We start from the raw sequence: 20,544 nt of genomic DNA, 5'->3' as shown, positions 1-20,544 counted from the left end.
TTAATTATTTTTATGTATTATTATTATTATTTTTAATAATAAATTTAATTATAATTATTTTTATTATAATATATATGCATTAGTAATTATATATATATATATATATATTGTAGTTATGTGTATATGTGTTTTATTAATTATAAATAATTTTATTTTTAATATATATATATATATATATTTGTATATATATATGAATTTATATGTATATATTAATTTAAATACATATAGATGAATATTTGGATATTTAAGAATATATTTGAATGCTGAGTCAACAGTTTTTTGCTGAGTCAACAGTTTTTTTTGCTGAGTTAGTAGTTTTTTGCTAAGTCAACAGTTTTTTTTGCTGAGTCAGCAGTTTTTTTGATGAGTCAACAATTGCGGGTGTTTGATTTGGAAAAAATTTAAAAGTTTGGGTATTTTTGTTGGAGTTTTGAAAAGTTCAGGTATTTATATGACAATTTTATAGTTCGGATATTTAGTTGGGATTTTTGTAAAAGCTCGGGTATTTTTATACGATTACCCCTAAATATAATTTTAATTATTTATCATATTTATATTAATAAATATAAGGGAGATTCACATATTAAATATTGAATTTTAACCAAATTTTCAAATTAAATACTCAACTATCTCACTCCCAAATTAAATACTCAACTATATTTAAACTCATAAATAAAAACTAAACTTTTCAAATTTTAACATATACCAAGGGATAATCCAAAAAAAAAACCCTATACTTTTTTTTCGTCGCAATTTAGATCCTATACTTTTTTTTATCCCAAAAAACCCTATACTTTTCAAAATTTTAAAAATTATACACATTCATATACACATATTAATTATTATAAGCACAAAATCAATTACATATTTATTTTCTACAAAATTAATTGCACATTTATTTTATATATTTATATGTATTTATGTTTTATATATATGTGTGATATCTGTATTTTTTCCTAAAAATCATTATATATAAGAAACTATTTATTATTTGTATATTGTTTTATATGTGTTCAATTGTCCAAAAAAACATATTCTTGGAAAATAAAAATAAATATGTAATTAATTTTGTGCTTATAATAATTAATATGTGTATATGAATATGTATAATTTTTAAAATTTTGAAAAGTATAGGGTTTTTTTGGATAAAAAAATATAGGGTTTAAATTGCGATGAAAAAAAGTAAAGGGTTTTTTTGGATTATCTCTTAGATATATATTAAAATTTGAAAAGTTTAGTTTTTATTTGTGAATTTTAATATAGTTAATTATTTAATTTGGAAGTGAGATAGTTGGGTATTTAATTTGGAAATTTGGTTAAAGTTCAATATTTAATATGTGAATCTCCCTAAATATAATTACAAATTATTAGTATTTAAATTTCTTTTTTAAATGTGGGGCCCATCAAATTGTGGGGCCCTGTGCTCTTGCTCCACTTACACATAGAGTATTAAATATTTGAATAGAGAATATTATTAGAAACTTATTTTTATTTAAGAGACATGATTAAAAAATAGTATTTAAATAATATAAATATTGAAAAGCTAAAAGTAGGGGTGGGCACGGATCGGATATCCGGGATTTTTGAGATATCCGTATCCGTATCCGATCCGCACAAATATTCGATTTTGTTATCCGTATCCGATTCGTAAATTTCGGATATCCGCAACTTCGGATATTCGTTAAAATCACGGATATTTGCGGATATCCGTATTCGACCTAAAATATTATAAAATTTTAAATTTAAATTAAATACCAAATTGAAACGTAAATAAAATATATAATATATTTAATATAAATAATATTCAATAATTTAAAATTCATAATTTAAACATTCCAAATCAACTAAAATACAAATACAATTATAATGTATCACATACAAATATATCCAAGTTTCAAAATTCAAAACATTAAACGTAATAAATCTTAATATTTAAAAATTAAAATTATAAAACTCAATATATAAAAAAATTTTCTTGAATCACGCTAAAAAAACATGTAAATATAAGCATTTTAAATATCCATACCAAATTATTCGTATATTTAATAATATTATTACAAAATACGGATCAGATCGGATATCCCGGATAATTCAATTTTAATATCCGTATCCGATCCGTATCCGACAAATATCTCCAAATAAATATCCGTATCCGATCCGTAAACTCCGGATATCCGAATTTTCGGTTCGGATACGAATCGAATAACGGATCGGTTCGGATTTTTCGGATATTTTGCCCACCCCTAGCTAAAAGGATAATTAAATCAAAATATTATGTAATATCATTGTAACTTTCTCATTGTAATACTTTTTCAGCTGACTATGTCATAGCCATTGCCCTGAAATCATGTCTAGAGCGAATCGTCAAGAGATTTTTGAACTTGAATATTCATTTATCCATTGCAAAAGTTCTATATATCTTTCATCTCTAACAAAATGGATCTGAAGTTATGATATTGAGTAAACTTGAATTATTCACAACTTTAGTTCTTTGTCCGTTTTTACATTGATAATGAACAAAATAAATACCAAAGAAGGGTTTAACATACCATTATTATGATCCTTAACCAAAGTTGTTATCTCGAATCATGATAAATAAGATTGGAATATGTATCATATGACAAAAGAATTCATCCAGAAGAAGAAATATACAATGTAAATGTTGTTATACATTGCTAAAACTGGTTCAAATCGGTGTATAACGCACTTGAGATATAATTACAACCGATATGAAACCATACATTTGATGATCAATGTGTCATTTTAACATGTCTCTTCGGGGGTAGAGATTAATTTGTTTTCTTTTATTGCCCGTCTCGAGGGTTACGAGGAGATACGCTTCTCCTTACTAGAATCTTCACGACTCGAGTAGCCGATTTTTCCCATCGCAAGATTGCGTCTTTGATTGCTATCTGTTGTTCTTCTGTAAGCTTCGTCGATCCATCGCCCTTCTTCACGATCTTACCAAACTTCGATTGTAGGGAGTTAACGATTTTCATGGATTCCAATTCTTCGCGTTTCATGATCATCTTCATCTGTATTTATATGTATATGAATCCAAAGTTAGGGTTTTCAAGTCATAAACTTAGTTGTAAAAAACATATATGCTTCTTACATACCGATTTCCCCGACCCTTTTTCTCCCGTCGAGAAAGTCATGAACACTTGGGAGATACCGCTAGCTTTCATGTCAGACTCGTAGGCTTTACGGTCTTCCGTCCCGAAAGCCTTGGTGATGGGGCAAACATATTTAGCAGAAGCCCTGAGTTTCTCGAAGAACAATTTGAACTCTTGAGTCTTGGGACATTCCTTCTCGAGATCGGCCAAGAACTGCTTCACGACTTTGGTGGTATAGGGCTCGATATCATTCACGGTTTCGGGAACTTTGGCTGCGGGCGACAAAGAAGGCGAAGTGGCGTCGAGAAGAGCCGCCGAAGCTATTAGGATGGCAAAGCAAAACAAAAGAGCAGTTCTTTCCATTGTCATATTGTGTGTTTAGAGAAGAAAAAAATGGAAAGAAGGAGGAATGTGGGAATAGATTTAGTTTGGGTTTTACATCTCTTTATATATTCATCTAGGATATATCCAACGTGTCTATTTTTAGAATCACAGGACAAGTATTATTATTTGGTAAAGAGCCATTCTCAAACTAAATATAACTGTATCTAAAATCCAATTTAAAGAATCTATTTTTATATAATTGGATGTAAAAATAATAGAATCGCTCTAAATAAAAGTAAAATGATTTTTTTTAATGAAAATCGAATCTCACATAAAAACCAAAATGGATAAAAATGGACATAAAAATAAAAGGGATATAATTTCTTGCAAAAATGGAAAAAAAAAACTAAAAAAATAAATAAATACGAGAACCAATGCATAATTAAAAATCAATCATTAAATTAAATTAATGTCGTATTTGATGCAATCTATTTCACCAATTCAAATCGATTGATGAGTTCAAATAGATCATTTCGTTTAAATTCATAACCTAGTTGGATTGCGTTCTTGACATATGCATTGAAATAGGTTGATTTGATTCTCCACTTGTCCGGTATGATCTTCCATTCGAGTCTGAATAAGATGAAGTCATCTCTTTCACAGTTTTCCAACCACATGATAAGTTCTTCAGCTACCCAGTATTCAACAAAGTGAGAGTCGATTTGTAGACTTAGAAATAAATTCTGGGTTTCTGATCAAATCCCTTTCAAAACCCTAGCAAATCCGATTGACTCAAAGGGAAAGCTAAAGTTTAACAAAATTTAGTTGATACATAGAAAAACCCTAAACAATCGAACCAAATCGTCCGAAACCCTTTTTTCTTTTGAAATCTTCAGATTTCTAAACAAATCCTTCGAAAACCAAAACTATTTAGGGCTTTCGACGAACACACCTTAGAATCTGAAGACCGAAGTCGAAATCGTCGTCGAAGAAGGAGAAATCAGCGATGGAGATTTAAAAATCACCAGAAGCTGCAAATCGCAATCGAAATCGCCGTCGAAGAACACAGTCTCTCTACGGCTTTTGGGTCCCCTGAACCATAGAACCAATGTTAAATTGAAAACCGGTTCAGTTAGTGACGTGGCAGATACACAAATACCCGACTGTGAAATCTGGGGATCCGAACATGGACATAACCTATGAATAATCTCGCCCTTAATCAGGTAATTTCCTTTACCCCAGTACATTATTTTATATAAGGGAATATCGCCATAAAAATCCTGTACTTTTCTCAGGTCAACGAAAAAACCCTATACTTTTTTGCTTACCAATTAAACCCTATACTTGGTATGATTAACCAATAAAACCCCAAACTTGTTAATAATTCACCGAAAACCCCCCGCGACTGCCAACTCAAACAAAAATGATGATGTGGCAATGACTTGGCTTTCCAAGTTATGTACACATCATCAAAATTATGACACATCATCATTTCAAACAAAAATAAATTACATAATTTATTTAAATTAATTTATATACATATAAATTCACATATATATATATATTACATATAAAATTACTTATAACTAATAAAACATACATATATATATATATATTATAAATTACATTAAAAATAATATATATATACATATTATTTGTTAATATATATTATTTTTTAATATATAGTGTATATATTAGTTATAATTACTTTTCTTTTAATATGTATATTAGTTGTATATATATATGTTACATGTATAACTAATACATATACATATACATATTATTTTTAATAGATATATTATATGTGTATATGTTAGTTATAATTATTTTTATTGTAATATGTATATTAGTTATATATGTATATGTTATATGTATAACTACAATATATTACACAATCAAAAATAATATATATATGTATATATATTAGTTATACATACAACATATACATATATTACTAATATACATATTAAAATAAAAGTAACTATTATTAACATATATATATATAATATCTATTAAAAATAATATGTATATGTATATAGATTAATTATACATACAACATATATATATATACAACTAATATGCATATTAAAATAAAAGTAATTATAATTAATATATATATACAATATATATTAAAAAATAATATGTATATGTATATATATTAGTTATACATGCAACATATACATATACAACTAATATGCATATTAAAATAAAAGTAATTATAGCTAATATATATATACAATATATATTAAAAAATAATATGTATATATATATATTATTTATAATGTAATTTATAATATATATATATATGTGTGTTTTATTAGTTATAAGTAATTTTATATTTAATATATATATATATATATATGAATTTATATGTATATAAATTAATTTAAATAAATTATATAATTTATTTTTGTTTGAAATGATGATGTGTCATAATTTGGAAGTCAAGTCATTGCCACATCATCATTTTTATTTGAGTTGGCAGACGCGGGGGGTTTTCGGTGAATTATTAACAAGTTTGGGATTTTATTGGTTAATCATACTAAGTATAGGGTTTAATTGGTAAGCAAAAAAGTACAGGGTTTTTTCGTTGACCTGGAAAGAGTACAGGGTTTTTATGGCGATTTCCCCTTTATATAATGGCATATATATATATATGTGTGAAAAATGTATATTTCTTGAAAATTTTACCAAATTAAAAAGAAAATAAATTAATAGCCTCCCATGTTAGAATGTGAAGACATTAGAGCTAACCCATGAATTTCTCAAGGTCACACATCGTTATTGTATGAATCTAAACATAGACAATTTAGATATCTATAAGAACCCATCAAGAACACAAACTAAACCTCGTTCATTCACTCTCTGTTTCTCGTCTATTTCTCTAATCCACAATGCCGAGAACCTCTCTGTTTCTATGCCTCGCCTTCCTTGTCGTTTCGGGGACATTTCCCGACTTCGTTTCGCCCTCGGTTTTACCCGAGGTTGCGGAGCCGAAGACGGTGAGAGATGTTGAGCCTTACACTGTTAAAGTGGTGATGACTTTCGTGTTCGACCTCGAGAAAGAATGCCCGAAAACGCGAGAGTTCAAAGAGTTCTTCGAGAGGCTCAAGGCGTTCGCAAAGTATGTCTGCCCGATCTCTCAGGCCATTCGGAGGAGAGGCTCGAGGGCTTATGAGGCCGACATGAGAGCTAAAGCCGGGAGCCTCTTCCAGGCGATTTCCTCGTTCGCTGCACGTAAAAGCGAATCAAGAGAAGTGGTAAGCGAGAGAGATTTGTCTTGTTGCTAGGGTAGGCACGGGTCTGAGTATCCGAGATTTTCGGGTTATTCAAACTCGAACCCGAAGATATCGGTTCTCAGGAAATGTTACTCGATCTTGTCACCATACGATTGAAATGCTTTCGCACTATAGATGTTGTAACTCACCCTTTGATCCCTTGTGCTTGCATGGAGATGATTCTGAAACAAGAGCAAAGAGAAGCTATGAACATCGTCGGCTCGATCCAATCGATCTCTAGTAAGTTCAGGAACAGGAGAAATCATTACAGAAGCGATGATTCCATGGAGCTAACTGCAGAGCAAAAGCAAGCAATCAAAGAAAGGATCATCAGATGGCAACAAGTGATTACCCGAGTCGTCAAGACGATGGTAGAGAGCAGTAGGCGATCTTCATCTCAGATTCAAACCCGAGAGAGTAGTAGTCAGAGTTCTTCGGCGAACGTTAACGGAGGGAGCGGAGTTTCCATGAACAGAGGAAGCAATGGAGATTCGGGAAAGGCTCAGACGACGGTGACCCCGAGAGGAAGCAGAGACGATGATAAGGCGAAAGGAATGAAAAAAAATTCCAAAAACGCAGCACACTCAGCAAAGAATGCTTCCATTGAGGATAAAGGAAGCAATGCGAATTCCCCGAAAGACGATAATGGAGGAGAACCTGAAAAGGGTAATTCCTCGGGGATTCGAGGAGGCTCTCAAGTTTCAGCGAAAGGCAGTACAACGGTGGACAATACTAAAGGAGGAAACAAAGATTATACCGTGAAGAATTCATCAGCAGAGATTCAAGGAGGTGTTCAAGAATCAAGTAGTAAGACTAAGAACGCTACTGACAGTGCCTCGACGTCGAACGAAGTCATGGGATTCATAATAAAACTCGAGAAGAAGTGTCCGGAGACCGAGGAGTTCAAGTCCTTTTTCGAGAAACTGAAGGCTTACATGAGATACGCCTGTCCTGTCTCCTCGACGGTCGGAAAGAAAACCCCGAGGTCCTACATCTCGGAGATGATGTCAATAGCCTCGAAACTCTCCGATGCAATGGCTCTGGTGCAATCAAGGACGAGCAAATCACGAGAGGTGAGAAAACAAAACTCTGAGAATGAGAATCCCAAAACTCTGAATAGAAATCTCCTATTTCTGATAATAAATAACACAAAGCCTTTATCTTGTTATATAGACGAAGAACACGATGGAGAACTATCAACGAGAGATGATGAAGACTCTGAATCAATTGCAAGATGTCACCAGTAAAGTGGTGAAGGAGAATCAAAGTAAGCAAGACGGGTCAGTGACAGTGACACAAACTCAGAAAAAGGTGATCAAGGAGACAATAACAAGATGGGAACAAGTTACGACCCAGTTTGTGGAAACAGCTGTCGAGAGTGAAACACAATCTTCAGCAAGAACAGAATCTTCGACTTGGCGGGACAGTACAGAGAACAGGAAGACCAAGTCCATGGAGGAGACGAAGGGTGAAGCTTCCATTGCTCACTAAACCCAGAGAAAGATGAAAGAAAACTGTAATAAATAGATTGTAAATAAACCCAAATCGGATATAGGTTACTTCAGACCTTTAGCCCGATTGATGCTGGTAATAACACTGTATAGGAACTTAAAGATTGTAAATCCATGGAGGGGCTATCAAACATGTTGGATTTCCAATACCCTTTTCTGTACGGATCCAATAGAAACTTTCTGAGTTGTTCTGTAGAGTTTTGTCTGGTTCTCTGTTAAAGCTTTGAACTGACCCAGATTTGATCCCCTCGATTTCCATATTGCAACTGTTCAATCGAAGCTTCCAAACAGTCGTGGTCACTCAGAGATGAAAAATATTGGAACTTTCTTTGTAGAATTGATAATCATTTTCTGGTTTCTCATATTCGGTGTGGATTTTGAGGAAAGTCAACCCAAAATGCGTCAAAATAGTTTTCGGGTAAGGCCCAAAGTCCACATGGTCCATAATAACACAGCCGTGGAGAAACGAAGGGATTCTAAGATCGGATACAGACCGGACATAATGTCTCTGCCTCTGGTCTCGCCCTCTGTTTCATATGTCTCATCCTCCAACCATTTCTACTGGTTTCCCCTTCGAACAGGTGATCCTCACTCTTTCATCGATTGCAGTTCCTTCGCTTTCTTCCCTATATCCTGCTTCGTGGAAGTAAAATTTGCTTACCCATTTGGGTAATGCCACTGGAGTGCTTGTTTTTCATTTCTATGGCTTGGATGATTGCGGAATCGATTCTGTTTCCTAAGGAATTCATTAGTTAAGCATGATTGCATATGGGCTTCATCGATATTGCCTAAAAATGGCTGATTTTGCGATTAGATTCATACGAAATTGTTCATCTGAAGCTAAGGTTGAGCCATTTACCGCACATGTCTCTTCTTCGAGCTTTTTCTCATTTGGGTTTTTCTGATAATGCAGAAAGGTGCGGCCTTTGTAGATTATTAGCTTGGAGCTCTCACCGGTTAAACCATAGGTGGACTGGAATTAGAAAACAAACGTTCTCTCAGACATCTGCTGTCACAATGTCTGATAGTTCCTCCTCGACTTTGCCGCTTAATTACCAGAGATCCAAGAAGGTCTGGATATGGACCGAGTCTAAGGCGGCTATGACGGCTGCGGTGGAAAGAGGCTGGAACACGTTTATCTTCGAATCCAAGAATTACAAACTTGCCGAGGAGTGGTCATGTATGAAGCTGATTAAGCTTCCTTTGAGGTTCTTGAGATATTACAGTCTGTTCTTTTCTCGGCTTTCGGGTTTCTGTTCCGAGTTTTTGATTTGTTCAATGGGTTTGCAGCGATTGCATTGATAGATTCATTGTTTATCGAAGAGGGGCAACTTCTAGACCGTGCCCGGAAAAATGTAGCTGTGGCATTTGAGGTGTCAACTCCTGAAGAATTGCAGAAGCTGCAGCTTCATAATGAATCTACCGAAAACATTGTTCTTGATTTCCTAGACTGGAAGGTATAGATTTTCCCAGCTCGTGTTAGTTAAGTGTAGAACTCTTTGAATCTGTTGCTGACACTTAAGATTCAATACTCAGGCGATACCGGCTGAAAATCTTGTGGCAGCATTCCAAGGAAGTGAGAAAACCGTGTTTGCCATCTCGAAAACGCCCTCCGAGGCAAAACTATTTCTCGAGGTGGCTTTTAGTTACTGTTCATCTTCTACATTAATCTTCTGAGATCGAACTTTCATTGTCCTTAGCTCTCTGAATTGGTAAACTCTCTTGTGGAATCTTTGGCTTTAGGCTTTAGAACACGGTCTTGGTGGAATCATTCTCAAAACCGAGGATGTAAAAGCTGTTCTCGGCCTAAAGGTTTTTTCCTGAACCCAAGATCATCAGGGTTCATAAAACCTCGGTTTCTTACGTTGATTCGATACTGTCAGGAATATTTTGACAGAAGGAACGAAGAATCTGATACATTAAACTTGACAAGAGCGACTATAACTCGGGTGAAAATGGTCGGAATGGGAGACCGAGTTTGTGTTGATCTTTGTAGTCTCATGAGACCCGGTGAAGGCCTTCTTGTATGTTTCCGTATCCTCTGTAAGTATGTTCATGTTTCTGCTTCGATGAATTTGGTGATGTGAATCCGTTTTTTTAGGTTGGATCCTTTGCTAGAGGACTCTTCCTTGTTCACTCAGAATGTTTAGATTCGGATTATATCTCAAGTAGACCATTCCGGGTTAATGCTGTGAGTTCTTAATCTATTAGCTCGATTTCTTTTACATGTAATTGTAAATTACCTGAAAACCGAAATTTTCATTGTTTTCACGAAATGGGCAGGGACCGGTTCACGCTTATGTCGCTGTCCCGGGCGGAAAGACTTGTTACCTCTCGGAGCTAAAGACTGGTGCAGAGGTTATTATTGTTGACCAGACAGGAAAACAGAGAACAGCAGTTGTCGGCCGCGTCAAAATCGAGGCCCGGCCTCTCATCCTCGTGGAAGCAAAGGTTTTTTTTCTTTTCCGGGATTCGCCTCTTACACAATAAGATAAGCAGAATCTTGGGTCTGATTCGTTTTATATATGTTTTCAGACACAAGCAGAGGATTCGAAGGTTTTTGGCATCATCTTGCAAAATGCAGAAACTGTTGCTCTGGTCACTCCACTGCATCAAGGTCATTTCCTAGTCATAATCATCGGATTAGCCTCGTTAACTCGCTCTCCCGAGTCCCGACCTTTTTTTTTTTGTATCGGTTACTTTTTTTGCAGTGAACTCGTCTCGAGAAACCGCGGTTCCTGTGACTTCAATGAAAGTAGGGGACCAGGTTCTGCTCAGAGAACAGGGCGGTGCTCGCCACACCGGTATCGAGATTCAAGAATTCATCGTCGAGAACTGACTCTGACCATCTGAAAGAGAGTGATTGCCTCTTAATTCTCACGTTTCTGCAGTTGCAGTTTCCTACTGGTTTCTGTTTCTCAGTTCCTTTTCTTGTTCTTGTTCTGGTTCTGTCTCATTTCTAATGTTTCAAGCTGCAACAACCTTGTTGTTGAAACCGACTCTGACCATTTCCAAAATCTTTGGGCTTAAACAGATTAACCACTTTGAGTTTTTTTTCTTCCTATTATTAGCCATGTCCCAAAAATGTATATAAACACCTCCAATTCGCGATCCCTTCATATCTTTTTCTCAAGCATTTCTTACCATTTTCGTTTCAGCAAGTTTTCTCCCATCCGTACAACCATGGCGAGGGTTTCTCTGTTGTTCTCTCTCGCTTTCGCCTTCGTCGTGGCCTCGGCCTTCGCCTACAAGGGCCCCTCCTCCTCGGTTCCCCTCAAGTCGGCGAAATACTCTCCTCCTTGCACGGTGGGACAACTCAAGACCTTGCCCTTCATCGAGATCGCGAAACTGGTCGATTTGAAGTCGAGATCCAAGTTCAAAACCCCTGAACTGACGACTGCTTTCGCCGTCTTCAAGGACTACACCTCGTTCCTCGCCCGGTTCTCGAAGCGTGCGGATTTCGGGATTCCTTTCTATGGGCCCGCTTCGCTCATATGGAAGGCGAAATTCGCTTCCATGAGCAAAGCTCTGTTGGCCGCTCAGATGGGATTCGAGTTCGGAGGGAAGGGATCGCTCGAGTTGAAGAAGAACTACGACGGTATGATCCATGGATTCGCCGTGATCCCGGCTAAGATCGCCGAGATTTCAGCCAGGCATCAGTTCAGGGCCGGAGCTAAGCTCTCCGTTCAAGAACAGAAGGAATTCGTCGTCCTCTTCGGAGCGTTCAAGAAATCCATGAACTGTTACATCGACGCCCTCGAGATCGCTGCCAAGAAGCACGTCTCCGCCGGCGGAGGTATATATTTGGAATCTTCTAAAGATTTCAAGAACTTGGTCTTTCGAGGTCAAATGATCACTCCGGCAAACTAGGATGGCCGTTTTGGATTTTGAATTTGGGTTTAGTTTGGTTATATTTGAATTCGATTATTTCGGTTTATACAACCATCCGGTTTTTATATTGAATTTGGTTCGATTCAAATTTATTATTTTTTATTGATAAAAATATTTTTTCAATTATTTTTTTTATCCGGCATGGAGTTTATATTTTTTTTTCGATTTTATATTTTCAGGGGTAGGAGGAAAAGTAGAGTTCTCGGCCTCGGGCTCGGGGAAGGTGGACGTGCACGGGAAGAAGAAGAAGAAGGCTCATCACCAGAGGAGATCACTCCTCTTGGCCGGAGAAGATGGATTCAGGTCATTGAACCGTCCGTACATTAAACATTTGGTTGGCTTCAAGGCTTGAGATATTCAACAAGCATTCATGTATACATACATACATATATACATATGTATTATTTGTTTCTCATGAAATAATGATTTAACAATCTGTAACCATTTAATGCAATATTTTTCTCTGAACTGAATGGATAATAGTAGCACATACATCGCTCTTAAAAACACTCTTGGAACTTGGAAACGTTGTCCGAACCCCGACAGAGCCGAAACAGAGGGATTTTGTCATATCCCAGACGAAAGGAGAATCTTTTTTTCCTCTTAATATAAGCTTTTTTTTGCATGACTCGTCGCGAGTTAACTCACCAACCCGTTTCCAGACCGAATTGGATTAAACTGATTATTTTCAACGACTTAGAAAAATAGACTGAATTGATCTCAAAACCAACTGGTTCCGATTGGTCTGGTCCGAACCAATCCCTTTTACACCTCTACCTTATTTTCAGAGAAAATTACATGAACTCGAGACAGAATGACAGACTTGTGTCTAAAACATACAATGATGATGATGATGATGATGATAGAACCATGTTGAAATCATACCATCATGATTATAATAGATGTTTACAGGTTTGATATTGGGTTTTTTTCCTTGAAATATGGAAGAATCAGAAGATGAAGACGACACTGTCATGGATCCTAGACTTCTGGTTCTGAGCCACACATTCAGAAATCCACATAAGGTTCCTGATCTCTTGCTCCCTCAACCTCATGTACGCGAAGAACACCCCGTAATGGAACTGCACATACACCCAACCAGGTTTTAGTCATAGTCTCAGTTCATGCCCCACATGGAATCAAGGAAATCAAAATCTGATCAATTTGGGACGAATCCAATCAAATTAGAAAAACGAGATGAAATCTCCACGGGAGAAATTGATTCGCAATTGAAATGATTCATCAATTACAGATATTTATCCTATGAAAACCGAGCTAAAACCGAAACTAAACCCAATACTCTAATAACGCAGCAGATGAAATTTAGCATTGCAAAGAGAGAAATCATCTCTAGATTCACCATTGCCATGACTGAGACTGACTGTATTCATGATTAAGCAAAAGCATCCTCCTCGGTTCTTTTAGTGTTTCTTGTTCACATTCTGTTTAAATCTTTCAACTTCTATATCAGCTAAACCTGGCAACATTTTTCGCCCTTAAAACAGTTATTGCTCCATGAATTAGACCCGAATTCTTAGAATTTCCCAGAGAGGACTACTAAGTTTCGGGTTAGAGTTAACGCAATGAGGGGAAAATGCAAGTTTTCTGGGTTAGTTTTAAGGATACAAACCTGCTGCTCGAAGGCTAAGCAAAGCCTTCTGACCTCTTCTTCATAAAATGCCTTGTCGAGCATCTGGCTCTCTCCATATGATAACTTGGAGAATATGGGTTGATACGGAGGGTATTTCTCCATAACACCACGGACCTAACAATCGAGCATAAGCTTAACGAGAACGGTTACGAAACGTAATATATCTCGCGAGATATTATCTTTTGGCAATTTACCTGATCTAGGTCTTCACAGACAGCTAGCTCCTCATGACCATATGGATAGCTGCAACGTCAAAAACCACAACAGTGAGACAAACTAGTGTCGAGTGTTAGACAACAATTGGAACGGAGACTTTTAAACTAGTTGAATGCTTACAGAAGACCAAAGTTGGAGTACAGTTTCTTCCTGTCTTCTCTTGTAAGCTCAGTGCCGATACTGCGTATAGGAAAAACAACTGATTTCAGTCTTTCAGATAATGATAACGTCTCCTGCTGTCCAGAGAATACATAAGAAAGTGTTTTAACAGTACCCTAATTACCTATTGATGGTGATGTTCACAGCTCTTCTGTCGGCTTCGAAGGCCAGAAGGTCAGACATGATCTCTGCTGTTGCACCACCAAGTTTCTGTTTTGGAAATACGAGCAGAAAAGGTCAGAAAGCAAAGGTGAATTTCCACATCGTGTTATAAGATTTAGGACAATCACCTGACAGAACTTGTAAAAATCCTCAAGGTATGCTTTGTAGAGGGTGTTCCTCATAATCTCTATGTTCATGTCATCCAGATCCTACCAAACCCAACAAAATCATATATGACATGATATGAATGTGAAAAAAGGAGGACAGGAAGCGACAGCTTATGATAATATTTTCATAATAAATTCCATGTATTTGATTTTGAGAAGAATACAGCAGTATATTCGGTGTTTCGGCTATATACCTCTGATGTCAAGCATTCAGAAAAGTACGGGGCAAGGGGAGTGTCCACAAGCACCAACCTATAGAGCTCCCTCATGTTCTGAGCAACTGCAAGAGTAGCAATACTGGGAAAAGGAAAAGACATAAGGAAAGCATCGAAAAGAAAAGAAACAGAGGATCTAAACACAAGGAGAAGTGATTATATAAAATCCAAAATGGCCAATGCAGCTGCTACCTGTCAAACATGCCTAAAGGGTGGCATTTCTCCAGAAGCTCCTGCACATCTCTTTCGTGAAGGGTTCCGGTCACAATCAGCACAACATTGTCAATCATGTGACCGTATCTGCACCATGGTAGTATACAAAAGAATTCAATATCCCAAAGGCCAACATCTTGTAACGTCAGATCGTATACCGAACGAAGTTCAGTACATAAACAAGTTAATAAATATAAGCTTCAGTTAACCAAACAATGATCTTCAAAACCTTGACAACATACTGATTACTGAATCGAATGACTGCACAAGTTAGTTGTAGGAAGTTCAGAAAGTGAAACTTATGAACATTGATCCTCATAAACTGATACATACTCAAACTAAGCTCCAAACTAAAGCCCAATTACTGTAGAAAAAAAAAAGTAGTACAAGAACAACACAAGAGTATTAACCTCAGAAACACAACATTTACCTAGAAACGAATATTATTCAAAAAACTAGAAAAATCTCACTGACCTGATGTACTCTAAGAAGGTTGACAAAGGCTCAGTTGCTTGGCACAGCATGTGCTTATAATCATCAACCAGTTTAAGAGTGCACTTCTCCACAATTGTTGTAGTATGCAGGGGCGAAGGTTCTGCACACAAGCATCAAACAGCTTAAGGAAGTATAAAGAATAAATTTTGCAACAATTCGTCATCGCAACATGAACCGGGAATCAGAATCCATAAACAATCCAACTATGCAGAAAAATGGAATGTCAGAATCGAAACCAAGTTTAGATAAGTCTATGTTCAAGGGTTTAGATGAAAGGATCCCTCGTATGCCAATCCAGATATTTTATTCGTGCAGGGAACACAACTGCAGCATCCATTTGCGAAGCCTTGAAAACAGACACGAACATAACTCTGATCGCACCAAATTCTAGGGGAAAGTTAAGTTCCTCCTGTCCTAACATCAGATTTTCAGTTCCATTTAACCAGATGACTAACATTACAAATCAAACTGTAACTACAATCGCCAATTTCACGCTCAGCCGGTGAATTCGCTAATTACCACCTCAAATTTAGGGATATCTAACGATTTCGAATGCCGAAAAGCCCAGAACCCGAAAAGATGAAAAGGAATTAAACCCAGATCAACAATTCCGACAAAGGTGACTCTAACTTCGACACAGCATCTGTTGACAGAGCGATCGTACAAGGAAAACTCACCGTTTTGGAGGTAAGGACCGTACTTGGTGGCAGAAAGGTGCATCTTGATATCGTCTAGGGTCTCGCACTGGCAAAGATTGTTGTAATCGGCGGCGGTGAGGAGTCCGGCACGGTGGCCCCTCACGATCGCCTCCAAGTATCCGCCATGGATATTGAACGTCAAAGCCTCGAATCCGTACATCTTCTTCCCCCTTCAGACAGAATTCGAGGTTTTCAGATCTCAGAGATTATCGGAGAGATCTGAAGAAGAAAAAATCGAAGCAAGAGATCAATCAATGCTCTTCAGATGATTTTGATTCAGAAGGAAACCTCGTTTGTTTGTAATTGATTAAAATTACGGTCTTGCCCTTAAACCCGGTGCGGGTTATATTAATTATTATTATTATTTAATTTAATCGAATAAATTAAAAATGATATGGATGAGATAAAACGGTTTATTATGTGGGGGCATTTTTGCCACAGAAAATCAATTGGGCTTCCGTGGGTTGGTAACGGATATGGGCTTTAAGAAATATTTGAGGTCCAATTTATTTACAGATAATGCCCTTATGTTTTAGAGATGATTAGATTTAAGCCCCTAAGTAATTTTTAATTTTCAAATTGACCCAGTATATTTCCATGTAGACAACACCACTCGGGTCATGATCCGAGGGATATATTCTTCGATCACCTAAAAATACATGCAAGATAGTTTTTAGAATATAGTCCTATATAACATTAAATGAAATTATGTACACAACTATTATGGTAATTACAATCCAAATGTTAGTGTATTAAAAAATTTAAGATTGTATATTTTATGCTTATATAATTATGACAATATCAAAACGTTTAAAAGTAATTTCGAAACTCGTCCTTCCATATGCATTCTTTTCTCCTTTCGCTTATATTTCATCTTTGTTTGCTATTTGATCCTTTTTTTTTTGTTATTATTCAGTGTATGTGTATGCATGCGCATTGATTATGGGACTTTGATAATGTCATATTTTACGAAGGCACGAAAGCAAAATCCGATTTTATATTTGTCTTTTGTCTTCAACCTAACATTTTAATTATGATAACGGTCCAAACTTTAAATAATTAAAGATAGCGATAGATTTACACCACGTGAGACACGATGCTTCTTTAACTTTATTTTCAACGAATTTCGTATCTTATGAGGTATAAATCGCCATCCTTTTCTTGGCATTTTGCTTCTTTTATATATATTTTTAAATTAAAATTATTGTTTTCTACACGCTACGGATACGCTATCCAGGCAGGTCGCTTCAAAGCTAAAGAAATAAAAAGAAATAAAATTGCTAAAGAAGGAAATAAAAGAAATAAATTACCATGAATATAAAAAAGTCGCTCAAACTTTTTTTATAATCTTAAGATTTAATGGGTTTCGATCCAACTATCGATTCAACTATATCTTTTAATAATTAAAAAATTATATATAAATAAAAATTCGAATTTAGATTGAAAATAAGTTTTGCCTATTTTTACCAAGAAATCCAATTTTTTTTTGTTACCGTGGGTAAAATTTTTTTGCAAGTTTATGAAAATATGACAACTTGATGTGAAAAGAAATATCAAAATAAAATATAGTTTAATCTTTTGATGGATCCAGAGTGAACAATCTGCGAGAGTATAGAACTATGAGTGGTTGTTATGGTTTGGAAATTTGGTTTTGATCCCATCCGAATTGAAATTAAATTGGATCGAATTGAACCGAATAATATTCCTTATTAATTTGATACAATTTTTTAATAAAAAAGACCGAATAAATTGTTTGTAAACCAAATCGAATCCAATAAATACTGAATCAAACCCAAATTATTCATCTTTACCTACAAATTTGCACGTGAAATTCATGTTTCAATTCTTTGAAAATTATATATCAAAACAGTTTCGAACTAAACAGATATTTAAATCGAACCAACCTAATTAATATTAGGTTTATAAATTTTATAAAATTAAATAAATCGTTTTTCTGCCAAACGAATAAACGAGTTTTTTTTCCTTTGGGCAGAAATCCGCTGTCGGAACAACAGAACAACAGCCCATAGGAATTTTCCCGGGCAGAAAATGGCCCCTGGTTTCTCTCTCTGCCAGTAAAGAAACCAAACCATACAACTACGCGTCTGCTTTCAAATCCTTCCCCATTTATACCCATCATTTCTCTCGTTCATCCCAACGCCATTGCCGTTGCCGGCAACGCATTTCTCAGTCGTTTCTGACGTAGAATTTGTGTCCGTACACTTACCGTTTTCCGCAGCAAGCAGCTATTGAACTACCCGTAATCGCACAGTTTTTTTTTTCACCCTTTACCCTGTTGTTCTTCATTCAGTGTCCTGTTCACGGTAACCCAGATCGAAATTTGCGGGGGGGTTTTGTCGATTTTCAGGGGATTTAGGGTTTTTCTTTCTTTTACTGTCGGATTCTCGGGTTCGCAACCTGTAGCTGAATGGGGATTGGGACAACACTGGCTGGTCGAGTAGAGAAGGAACTCTCGGAGCTTCCGAGGAAACCGAATTCGAGTTCCCATGCTCAGATTTCGGTGATCAGCTCCGCCACCGCCGCCGCTCCGGCGAATTCGCGTAAGAAGATTCGGCGGAGGAGCAAGAGGACGGCTGTTTCGCCGGTTCAGAGGCTGTTCAATACTTGCAAGGAAGTGTTTGCCAATGGGGAACCAGGAATTGTCCCATCCCCTGAAATGATCGAACGACTACGAGCTGTTCTGGGTAAAGTCATGTTCTTTATCGCATTCGATAGCAAAATATATAACGTGGGTTGGGTTCGATTTCAATCCTTTAGAATCTGGCATCTGAACCGGGTTGAAACCGATGTGTGATAATATCTAAAGTTTGAAACTTGGAACATGAACGTTCATGAGGATTCCCTTCGATGTGTGCACTACTAACGTCTCAACACCTTTGCCGGAACTTAGAATCCTGGCTGATGTAGTTGCAATGTACATGGAGATAGATCATAGATATGCAGTGTTAGCATACACACATATACAGTGTGTGTGTACAAACGCTGATGTGTACATGTGTGTGCTTCATGTGCAGAGGAGGTCAAACCAGAAGATGTAGGGGTGAACCCTCAAATGCCATATTTCCGTGCCAAAACTGCCGGGAAATCTCCCGTGGTGACTTACCTACACATCTACAAATGCGACAAGTTCTCGGTATTCTTCTTCTGTTCAGAATTCGATGGTCCGAATCCGAATCCGGATTGTTTCCGTTCCGTGAATTTCTTACTGAGAAAAGGCGTTGCAGATGGGAATATTCTGCTTACCGCCCTCTGGTGTAATCCCTCTGCATAACCACCCGGGAATGACTGTCTTCAGCAAGCTCCTCTTCGGTACAATGCACATCAAATCCTATGATTGGGTTCTTGACGCTCCTCGTGAGTTCTCTTCCTTGGCGCTTTACTGTTACTAGGGGCCGGCATAACATAAATACCCCGAAAAATTACCTTTTCTCGGTTAACTGCAGATACCCGTGTACGTTTGTTAAAAGACATATACCCGTGTTAATTTACAGTATTTACTTAACTTTTAGGACATCCGGGTACCTGTGGATAACCAGGTATTCTATCGGATATTTTGGATACCCGAAATATTTGGACACGGATCTAGATACCCTGATTTTTTCGGGTATCGGATTGGTGCCCGCTCCTAATTTCTATTGGTATTGTATACAAGCGTGTGCAGTGGCGGTTGTAGTTGACGATGCTCTCTTTTGAATAAACGCAGCGCACAGCGAGGATACCCGTTTGGCCAAAGTGAAAGTGAACTCCGAGTTTGTGGCTCCCTGCGAATCCTCCATTCTCTACCCGTCGGATGGAGGGAATATGCATTGCTTCACAGCCCAGACTTCTTGCGCCGTCCTCGACGTTCTCGGCCCACCATACGACGACCCCGCTGGACGCCACTGCAGTTACTACTTCGACTTCCCGTTCTCCCATTTCTCGGGTACCCGCAAATCTCCACCTCCGCGTTATTTTTTTCCCTCTGAAAACTTGCACGGTTTAGATAGCGTTTTTTTCTTTCTCTTTCTGTTCTCGCATTTACCCGAAAAACTACGGGAATGCAGCGTCGTCCGTGATATAGAAAGCGTGTTTTTGAAACTGCAGTTGAGGGGGTCTCGGTGAGGGAGGAGGAGAGGAAAGGGTATGCATGGCTGAAGGAGAGGGAGGAGAAGCCGGAGGATTTGACCGTTGTGGCCATGATGTACACTGGACCGACCATCAAGGACCGATGAATCATACTACAGGACCGAGGGCTTTTTGTTCCTGCTTGGTGGCTTTGCCTGCATTGTCTTTTTTGTTGACTTCCCTTTCTAGGTTTTCTTTGTTGTCCAAAAAAAAAAAAAAGGGAAAAGAGAAACATGTTTCAGTGTTTCTTTGGGTGTATATATAAGTGCTAAGAGAAAGAATAGGGATACCTACAAATTTGCACGTGAAATTCATGAGATCGG

At 36.9% G+C, this 20,544-nt stretch overlaps 6 protein-coding genes across 6 annotated transcripts; 4 read left to right on the top strand and 2 right to left on the bottom strand.

Moving 5' to 3' along the window:
* Positions 1-2,609: 2,609 nt before the first annotated feature.
* LOC104823935 lies at positions 2,610-3,542 on the bottom strand. The gene is made up of 2 exons (XM_010555731.2): positions 3,120-3,542; positions 2,610-3,035 (listed from the first exon to the last, which is right to left on the bottom strand). The coding sequence occupies exons 1-2, from the start codon at positions 3,483-3,485 to the stop codon at positions 2,805-2,807; spliced, it is 597 nt and encodes a 198-aa protein (XP_010554033.1). The 5' UTR covers positions 3,486-3,542; the 3' UTR covers positions 2,610-2,804.
* A 2,734-nt stretch (positions 3,543-6,276) lies between these two features.
* LOC104823934 lies at positions 6,277-8,424 on the top strand. Its single transcript, XM_010555730.2, has 3 exons — positions 6,277-6,700; positions 6,895-7,791; positions 7,892-8,424. The coding sequence occupies exons 1-3, from the start codon at positions 6,335-6,337 to the stop codon at positions 8,207-8,209; spliced, it is 1,581 nt and encodes a 526-aa protein (XP_010554032.1). The 5' UTR covers positions 6,277-6,334; the 3' UTR covers positions 8,210-8,424.
* A 266-nt stretch (positions 8,425-8,690) lies between these two features.
* Positions 8,691-11,286, top strand: LOC104823933 (3-dehydroquinate synthase homolog). The gene is made up of 10 exons (XM_010555729.2): positions 8,691-8,810; positions 9,143-9,409; positions 9,520-9,686; positions 9,766-9,864; positions 9,973-10,041; positions 10,113-10,253; positions 10,331-10,420; positions 10,513-10,680; positions 10,765-10,846; positions 10,941-11,286. Exons 1-10 carry the CDS (start codon positions 8,732-8,734, stop codon positions 11,066-11,068), a joined length of 1,290 nt encoding a protein of 429 aa, XP_010554031.1. The 5' UTR covers positions 8,691-8,731; the 3' UTR covers positions 11,069-11,286.
* Positions 11,287-11,292: 6 nt separating this feature from the next.
* LOC104823932 lies at positions 11,293-12,576 on the top strand. Its single transcript, XM_010555728.2, has 2 exons — positions 11,293-12,025; positions 12,300-12,576. Exons 1-2 carry the CDS (start codon positions 11,314-11,316, stop codon positions 12,470-12,472), a joined length of 885 nt encoding a protein of 294 aa, XP_010554030.2. The 5' UTR covers positions 11,293-11,313; the 3' UTR covers positions 12,473-12,576.
* Positions 12,577-12,816: 240 nt separating this feature from the next.
* Positions 12,817-16,381, bottom strand: LOC104823931 (V-type proton ATPase subunit d2-like). The gene is made up of 10 exons (XM_010555727.2): positions 16,076-16,381; positions 15,378-15,498; positions 14,883-14,990; positions 14,670-14,772; positions 14,437-14,517; positions 14,271-14,356; positions 14,108-14,167; positions 13,966-14,014; positions 13,751-13,885; positions 12,817-13,202 (listed from the first exon to the last, which is right to left on the bottom strand). Exons 1-10 carry the CDS (start codon positions 16,254-16,256, stop codon positions 13,071-13,073), a joined length of 1,056 nt encoding a protein of 351 aa, XP_010554029.1. The 5' UTR covers positions 16,257-16,381; the 3' UTR covers positions 12,817-13,070.
* A 1,764-nt stretch (positions 16,382-18,145) lies between these two features.
* Positions 18,146-20,502, top strand: LOC104823929 (plant cysteine oxidase 2-like). Its single transcript, XM_019203665.1, has 5 exons — positions 18,146-18,801; positions 19,132-19,250; positions 19,342-19,471; positions 19,821-20,039; positions 20,201-20,502. Exons 1-5 carry the CDS (start codon positions 18,525-18,527, stop codon positions 20,326-20,328), a joined length of 873 nt encoding a protein of 290 aa, XP_019059210.1. The 5' UTR covers positions 18,146-18,524; the 3' UTR covers positions 20,329-20,502.
* Positions 20,503-20,544: the final 42 nt, after the last annotated feature.

This window comes from Tarenaya hassleriana, unplaced genomic scaffold, assembly GCF_000463585.1.
Source record: "Tarenaya hassleriana unplaced genomic scaffold, ASM46358v1 Cleome4, whole genome shotgun sequence".
Lineage (NCBI taxonomy): Eukaryota > Viridiplantae > Streptophyta > Magnoliopsida > Brassicales > Cleomaceae > Tarenaya > Tarenaya hassleriana.
The sequence above is the reverse complement of the archived record's forward strand: the minus strand, read 5'-3'. Positions and strand labels throughout refer to the sequence as shown.

What these genes read in the sequence shown, in the direction of transcription:
- LOC104823935 (XM_010555731.2), bottom strand. Translation starts at nt 3,485, where the DNA reads ATGACAATGGAAAGAACTGCTCTTTTGTTTTGCTTTGCCATCCTAATA. An exon ending in AAAAAGGGTCGGGGAAATCG is followed by an intron (nt 3,036 to 3,119) that starts GTATGTAAGAAG and finishes ATATAAATACAG; the next exon opens with ATGAAGATGATCATGAAACG.
- LOC104823934 (XM_010555730.2), top strand. Translation starts at nt 6,335, where the DNA reads ATGCCGAGAACCTCTCTGTTTCTATGCCTCGCCTTCCTTGTCGTTTCG. An exon ending in AAAGCGAATCAAGAGAAGTG is followed by an intron (nt 6,701 to 6,894) that starts GTAAGCGAGAGA and finishes GCTTGCATGGAG; the next exon opens with ATGATTCTGAAACAAGAGCA. An exon ending in GGACGAGCAAATCACGAGAG is followed by an intron (nt 7,792 to 7,891) that starts GTGAGAAAACAA and finishes CTTGTTATATAG; the next exon opens with ACGAAGAACACGATGGAGAA.
- LOC104823933 (XM_010555729.2), top strand. Translation starts at nt 8,732, where the DNA reads ATGTCTCTGCCTCTGGTCTCGCCCTCTGTTTCATATGTCTCATCCTCC. An exon ending in CTGGTTTCCCCTTCGAACAG is followed by an intron (nt 8,811 to 9,142) that starts GTGATCCTCACT and finishes CTGATAATGCAG; the next exon opens with AAAGGTGCGGCCTTTGTAGA. An exon ending in TTGATTTCCTAGACTGGAAG is followed by an intron (nt 9,687 to 9,765) that starts GTATAGATTTTC and finishes TTCAATACTCAG; the next exon opens with GCGATACCGGCTGAAAATCT.
- LOC104823932 (XM_010555728.2), top strand. Translation starts at nt 11,314, where the DNA reads ATGTATATAAACACCTCCAATTCGCGATCCCTTCATATCTTTTTCTCA. An exon ending in GCACGTCTCCGCCGGCGGAG is followed by an intron (nt 12,026 to 12,299) that starts GTATATATTTGG and finishes TTATATTTTCAG; the next exon opens with GGGTAGGAGGAAAAGTAGAG.
- LOC104823931 (XM_010555727.2), bottom strand. Translation starts at nt 16,256, where the DNA reads ATGTACGGATTCGAGGCTTTGACGTTCAATATCCATGGCGGATACTTG. An exon ending in ACCTTCTTAGAGTACATCAG is followed by an intron (nt 14,991 to 15,377) that starts GTCAGTGAGATT and finishes ACCATGGTGCAG; the next exon opens with ATACGGTCACATGATTGACA. An exon ending in TACTCCAACTTTGGTCTTCT is followed by an intron (nt 14,015 to 14,107) that starts GTAAGCATTCAA and finishes TTGACGTTGCAG; the next exon opens with CTATCCATATGGTCATGAGG.
- LOC104823929 (XM_019203665.1), top strand. Translation starts at nt 18,525, where the DNA reads ATGGGGATTGGGACAACACTGGCTGGTCGAGTAGAGAAGGAACTCTCG. An exon ending in ACAAATGCGACAAGTTCTCG is followed by an intron (nt 19,251 to 19,341) that starts GTATTCTTCTTC and finishes AAGGCGTTGCAG; the next exon opens with ATGGGAATATTCTGCTTACC. An exon ending in TTGGGTTCTTGACGCTCCTC is followed by an intron (nt 19,472 to 19,820) that starts GTGAGTTCTCTT and finishes GAATAAACGCAG; the next exon opens with CGCACAGCGAGGATACCCGT.